General features: G+C 39.4%; 1 protein-coding gene across 4 annotated transcripts; it reads right to left on the bottom strand.

Annotated features, from left to right (window-relative positions):
• Positions 1–566: 566 nt before the first annotated feature.
• LOC117555386 (natterin-3-like) lies at positions 567–6,419 on the bottom strand. 4 transcript variants are annotated; one of them, XM_034230280.1, is made up of 3 exons: positions 6,161–6,419; positions 2,380–2,494; positions 567–1,734 (listed from the first exon to the last, which is right to left on the bottom strand). In XM_034230280.1, exons 2-3 carry the CDS (start codon positions 2,492–2,494, stop codon positions 644–646), a joined length of 1,206 nt encoding a protein of 401 aa, XP_034086171.1. In that variant the 5' UTR covers positions 6,161–6,419; the 3' UTR covers positions 567–643. The 4 variants fall into 4 exon arrangements, with proteins under 4 accessions (XP_034086171.1, XP_034086172.1, XP_034086174.1 ...); XM_034230281.1 differs by having other exon boundaries at positions 6,156–6,319; XM_034230283.1 differs by lacking the exon at positions 6,161–6,419 and adding an exon at positions 5,680–6,125.
• Positions 6,420–7,265: the final 846 nt, after the last annotated feature.

Below are 7,265 nucleotides of genomic sequence, written 5' to 3'. Positions count from 1 at the left end.
TATTGGGTAAGTATATTTTTAAAGTTCAAACTTTGCTACTTTTCTTTAATTTAAATGTCTTTTTGAAGTAAAATACAGACACAGTGGACTTTTGAGTTGGTGGCAATTTAGATGTCTTAAAGCTTTTATATTTAAGTATATATCAACTTCTAGTCCTGTATTGACAAACACCAATGCATTTAATTACATCTCACAAATGTATTGCCACTTTGTGAACCTGGAGCCTGAAGATCTGTGGCCTTGGTGGTGGCCTGTCCAAACGTATAATCATTTTATGTTGTGGCTATTTATTTTTGTAATCCCTGATTTTGAAAGGTATGTATTTACTACATTTGCCATATCATTAAACTTATCAAATGTACTTCAAGAATTTAAGGAATCCCCTTTCTAATAGAGGCTAAACTGGCTCCAAAATAATCTTTAAAAATAGATATTTAATAAATTGTACATTCTTGTAACTTGACAAGTAGTATTACAAAATAACTCATCTGAAAATGACTTCAAGGGTCAGGTTGGTTATAGTAACTGGCTTTTAATATCTTACTTGAAAGAAAACAAAAAACTGAGTCCTTGAAATTTTTTATTGTAATCTATTTGGAAACATTTTTCTTTACATTTGCCTTTTAATACAACACACTGATCATCAGTCTTGAGTTGGGGAGCAGGGAACAGCGTCAATCACCGGCTGACATCTCTCCACGACAGCATTGATTTCTCCAACCGTCACGCCGTCGTAGATTCCAGTGATGTACGTCCAGTGGGTGTCCCCGTTGTGGTTGGTCCTGCTCAGCCTGCCAGTGAAGGGAATGTCGGCCGTCATCTTTCTGCCGTCCATCCTCACGGTGCAGGAGTGGTTGGGTGGGACCACCAGCTCGACAGAGACGGTGTGACTGATGGCCTCCACCGTTTTTGTTCCCTCTGAAAAGGTGACTGAATGTTCCTTGCTGAGGTCCACAGTCCCTGGGCCAAGGATGGGCACTTTGGCCTTCATGGTGGAGATGGATCCATTGCGGGTCTCTCTGCCAATGTCCCAGGACTTCTCCACAGAACTTGTCTTCTCCAGTTTCACTGTCTTCTTCACATTTCTGCACTCTAGGTTGGTGACTTTGGCGAGCTGCAGGGCCTCCGGAGGATAGTGGAAGAGCTCCATCTGGTCGATGCCATACTCCACATGAGAGATGTGCTGGCTGTAGCTGTCTCTGTTGATCGCAAGAACCTGGTAACTCTTGTACCAATACTCATCGCCCTCCCAGGGAAGGAAGAAGGCTTCATGTTGGGTCACCACTTTGCCGAGACCATACTTGTTTTTGCCCACAAAGATATCTGAGTCAGGGCAGGTTCTGATGGCATAACCTGGGACTGATCCATACGATTCTTCAACCCACTCCAGGAACTCAAAGTGGTCAACGTTAATCAGCATTTCAAACTTTGTGGATGCGTACTCTTTGTCGGCGTACGGGTACTGGCAGAAGTTCCCTTTACTGGGAGAATAGAAGCCGGCTTCACAGTTGACTTTGCACACGTAGTCGGTGCGTTCGGTGTAGCCGTTGAAGATAGCGACGGCACCGCTTGGGAGGAAGCCGCTCCACGTCACCCACTTGAGGTTGGTGTGCTCAGCAAACATGGGGTAGAAGTGTGTGGTCGTCTCAGTTTCTAGAATCTCTCTCATTTCAGTAGCTTGGGTCACTTCCCGGGATGGGACAACATCTTCCAGTGTGGGGTTGAGCCATGCCTCTGAAAGAGAATACAGGATGAATCAAATCAATTGCCATCATTTCAAAAAAGATGACTGAATCAAGTCTCAATCAAAGGTAAACCAACGCGTATTTCTCATGAGCAAACAATATTTTTCACTCCCTTGCCTGCATATTTTGTTTGAATGTTAAAAGTGTTTCCTCCATGGAAAACATTTACTTAATTGCTTCTGCGAGAGTGTTAATTTTCGAGGACGCATACAGCTGACCGATCATACAAAACGACAAAATAGGTAGATTGCCCGTCATCACATGGCCTTTCTATTAAACGTCGTAATATTTGTAGTACCAAAATATTTGGTTAGGTTTAGGAAAAGATTGTGGTTTGGGTCAAATTGAGTACCTGATGTAGTTATTATATACATATTTGATAAAGAGGGTTCCACTGACTTTGCTAGATACTAATGTTGTAATGTATTTATTCCGTAACTTAAATAAAAAACGTGTTGACTTTTGATTACACCTGGGACGAAAACTATTGTCTTTTGGGAGAAAATTCTATGAATGCAACATGAAAACACTTCCCAATTTGGGATCAATAAAGTATATCTTATATTGTATGTAATGCAACATGTAAACATAATAAAAAATGGCAAATGGGAAACTCTGTATTGTTAAGACTCACTGCGGAGTTGTTCTTTCCCTTCATGCATCTGGGAGATGTAGAGCAGCGGGTCAGTCTGCAGCGCCGGGCTGCAGAGCTGTAACACTGCCAACACAACAGCAACACACCACTTCATCTGGACCAACAGAGACAATTAAACCCAAATGTCAGCATTGAAAGTCTGTAGCAAAAAAGGAAAACTGATCAAACCAACCAATTATAAACCCTGGGTTACAGTTCGGTATGTGTACTTGACAGACTAGTTTCCTGCCAACCAATAATACTTGAAATGATAATGAATTTAATGAAAGAGACGAGTTAAGTTTCGTAGAAAGTACTTGATATGACTTGTTCCTTTTCACATATTTCAGGTTTGAAATTGGATGGAAAAGGGTGAGTAAAATAGACCCATACTGCTTGAGGTTTCAGACACTAATAGGTCCATGTTTTACTTGATTTTCTTTCTGAATAGATGATTAATCCGTTTCAGCAATTATTACAATGCAACAATGAATATAGTTTTCATATACAACCATGTTTTTCAACTCAAAAACGTTGGCCATGGTCATTAATCCTTCCTAATCAATAGTTGAAGTTCAGTTGAAGGGCAGTGCAACTGATAAATAACATACTAAATAGTGCATATTTAAAAAGCTTCCCCTCTTATTAAAAAATAATTTGTCATTTATGTCTCCGCCGGAGGAGATAGGGTGGTGCCATATACATAAAGCAAAAATCTATATATTATTATGTTGATGATGTTGAAGCATAGATGTTAAGACTGTAATTTTGAGTTTCTTTTTTTAATAGCATGTGAAAAACTCAATCTGCATTTATGGTTAAGAAGCATTACCTAAATTGGCATTCATTTTGCCACGTCATATTTAGTACAATTGTTAAATTTAGAATTATTTAAATTAACAAAATACAAAATAATAAGGGAAATGCCTTGCCTTGCCTTGCCTTGCCTATTCATAAGTTCTGATTGTCAACCAATATCATGCACTATAGGAAAAGAATAAGACAGTCAAATTAAATATTTTGTTTTAAGTCAGCACTTCATTCAGGTATAGAGAATCCGTTTTACCTTGACAGGTTCCTCCTGCAGTGACGATGCCTGCAGTATGTGCTGAGTTTTAAAACCTCTCTGCAGACTTATTGCCCGCAATAAACAGGACGGAGAGCTACAGCAGACGCAAAGTTTACTCCCTCCTGCTGCTCAGTTTAATGTATTAGTGTTAGAAAATACTCACATGAAGCTTTGGCAATGTATTTTTCCCAAATAACTAGTTACAGTTCGTATAAGGGAAGTAGGATGTGTGACTGAGTATGTTTTGCTGGTTTACATCATTAGACATCTGAAGGGCTTAATAGGAGCGTGATAAGCTTATTTTCAGGTTTCATATTTGTATTCTCTGCCTCTACTGTGACCCGTTTTAATGTTTTAATGTTAAAAGGTCTTTATCTTTCTCATACTGCAGCACCTCTTTTCACCCTCTGTCTGAAACCAGAGCCCAGTCTGCTCTGATTGGATAGCTGGCCGGCTCGGTTGTGATTGGTCAACCTCTTAGAGATATCCCACCTCTTAGCCTATAAGGCACAATGTGTTGGAGAGCAAGCCAATTGAAACAAGGGTGTAACACAGTGATGTCACATTGTCAAGGAAGTAAACAAAGGACTTGGGGATTTTAGCCTTTGAGGACCATTTACATGCACAACAACCTTCATAACACACTACAGGAAAAGGGATCCATTAAAACCATAATACGGCCCCCTTTAAGGTATATTTTAAAAATAAAACCCATTACAAGCCACCTGCGGTATTCTGCCATTTTAAAATGTGTATATGCTTATTCTTTGTGTTGCATCTTTTTTCTTTTGCCAAGTCATAATGTAAATGTACACAGTGTTTGATTTTCATGCAGTCAGATTGTTTTAAGGAATATCATGGATTTAGAAAATACTGTACAGTATGTGTGTGTGGTCTGGTACATTATAGTAGTTTTCATGTACATAGAACAGGTGGCTGAACATACAAAGTGAATATTTCAACATATCTCCTCATACATAGTGAGAGTGATATCTTCCGAAAAAGTACATTTTTAAGCATTTTCTCAAGATTATCCAACAAAACATTACATTTAGCTTATTACGTCCATTCTTTTTTAAAATAACCTCCAATCTTCACAGTAAATAACTTGGCTAGGATAAGGCAACACAACTGCTTGGTTAGGTTAAGGAAATATTGAGGTTTGGGTTATGATAACAACGCAAGTGTTGTTATAAGTTCGTAAGTTGTCAAATAAGTCCAAGACGATGTCCGGTATAATAAAAATATTCTCTCTCTGGTGTATTGGCCTCAACCATCCACTGGATTACTTCCTATGCAGACATTTGCGCGGTTATACTTACATACAAATTGTTTTAATTAGATATATACATATTACACTGCATTACTTTTTGTGTGTTTGTTTAGCTCATTGCCTTATTTATTGTTTTGTTAGCCAGTTGTCTTAGTAAACAGTTACAGATATAAAAAGGACCATCATGCTGTTCTGTCTTACTTTGTCCTTGAATACAAAACATGTAGCTCAAGCTCTCAAGGAGTGTAAAAAGACCATCCATGCTGATAATGATTACAGGAGGATTTATTGATCCTTGTTTGGAAAACAGCACTCAGATTTGCCTGGATTTAACATCTTATATCTACTAGGCAATAGGTGATTGCATGAGGTCCAAAGTGCTGTGGCGCTCTTTCTCCATTGATGACGAGATACTGTGTGTCTAGATAAGCTCAGGCTAGGAACAAAATGATTAGATCCCCTGTAATAGTGGGTCGTTGATTAAGAAGGTCCTTGTTACGTAATGTTGCCAAGATTAAACTAGAGGGGGAGCCGCTCAACCCTGACATTGTCCTGCATGTCATTATGCCCTATCATTGAAAATTGCTGATGTCATGCCCATTGGTGTACGTCCTTGAGACATAAACTGATTATCAATGTATTTAGTTAATTCTGAATGAGGTCGTTGTGTGAAATAAGCTGTGTAAAGGTCATTTACATTGACAAACTGCACTGTCAGAGCCCTCATTGTGTTCATTGTATTACTCAAATGCGTATGTTAAGTTGACCAGTAATGACCATCTTATCCTCACACAATGGGAGCTAATAGTATTTTAAGGCAGGTTTTTCTATTTGCGGTGCATAGTAGAAATGTCATATTGTACTGTCATGAATGGATGTCTCTCAAAGAGACAGTAGCAACCAAGAAGACACTCAAAATGTCCACAAAGAAACATGAAATTAATAGAAAGAGACTCACCGTGACTATGAAAAGGTTCAAAAGAAGTCTGTGTTCTGCTCCTTTGTAGGAGAGGTGGTGGGGCCTTTTCTAAGTATGTGCCCAGGGGCCCACTGTTTTGTTATCCGCCCATGACTGTACTTATTGCCTAAGCTGAATATTAAAAACCAAATGTGTGTCTGGGTAAAGAGAAATAGGCTGTACAAATTAATAGTACCAATGCTTTATGATTCATTTCAAGATTCAAGGCTTTATTGTCATGTAGCGACAGTGAAGATATGGCAATGAAGAAAACTTAAGTCACAGGCTCCTCCAACAATGCAGAATGAATTTATATAGGACAAACAAATACAATAATTGAGATGTGCAAATAAAATAGAATAGAAATAGTGCAAGAGAGTCTATATGTGGACATTGCTATAGATTAAGCAAAAAGACAGTAATTTTGTATGAAAGCTGGTGACATAAAGCTTTGAGTCAAGGATTGTCCCTCTTACCTGACCTTTCAGTGCTCCAATGATGCTGTTTCCGTTTAAAAAAGGTTGTTGCAATCAGCAGTGCCTCTTAACTACAAGTTAAAAGAGTTAGGTGCTGTTTACACGGAAACGAAACGGGTGGTATCCGCTACTTTTCTCTTTCGTGTAGCCCGTTCGTTCACACGAAGCCGTAACGGAACCCCGAAAACGGACCCCTAAAACGATAACGGGTCCTAAGGTGGATAGCTCTGCGGACGGAACACTCTGGGGAGCCAAACGGCTTCGTGTGTAGGTCCTATACCAGTGATTCTCAAATGAGGGTACGCGGACCCCTAGGGGTACAACGTGAATTATCGCATACGCCGACTTGGACTCGGACTCGTGAATTTTTCCCCCCACGATGACTCGGACTCGACTTGTACATTGACTCTCTGACTTGGACTCGGACTCGAGCAAATTTTCTCTGGAGTCTGATGTCTTCTATCCTGGCGTGTGCACCTGCAAGGCGAGTTCACGTACTGGGCCCCGCTATTCCAGTCTAAAGATGTCTAGAGACACACCCCGCATCGTGCTGTATGCTTTCACATACACATATGAATACACATTCTGCTTCCACATTGGAAAAGAGCAGCGCAAAATACTCGTTATGTGGAAAAAATATTGAAGAGAAGGCTCCGTAACACATTACTCTAACGCGCCACAGACGGACCCGGTGTTACATCAATGATGGTTGGTGCTCAAACGCCATAGTTGACTACTAACAGACAATATTTCCCTGATGTCAAATGAACAGCCATATCATTTCCCCCTAGAATTAACTATTGTTTTTGCTCTTGCAAATGTTTCTAAAAATATAATTTTGAGAATGCCCTTCTCCTGTTTTTGTTCTGTTTTGTCATGTCCAACCCTAACACTTAGTTACAAATGTATTTTATTAAGCATTCCAGTTGCATAATAACAATAAATGGTCCATGAATCCCTAAATCCTAGCTTTTGTTTTGCAAGTATTTGGTTACTAACCAAAGTATTAAGATAATATGCTGATGACACTCAACTATATGTCCTCCAGACCAGGACTATGTCATAATGACCAAGGTCAACCTTTGCTTAATGGACATTAAAATATAGATG

This window comes from Gymnodraco acuticeps, unplaced genomic scaffold (assembly GCF_902827175.1).
Source record: "Gymnodraco acuticeps unplaced genomic scaffold, fGymAcu1.1, whole genome shotgun sequence".
In the NCBI taxonomy this organism is placed as follows: Eukaryota; Metazoa; Chordata; class Actinopteri; order Perciformes; family Bathydraconidae; genus Gymnodraco; species Gymnodraco acuticeps.
Note: the sequence above shows the minus strand (reverse complement) of the source record. Positions and strands in the feature narration are given on the sequence as shown.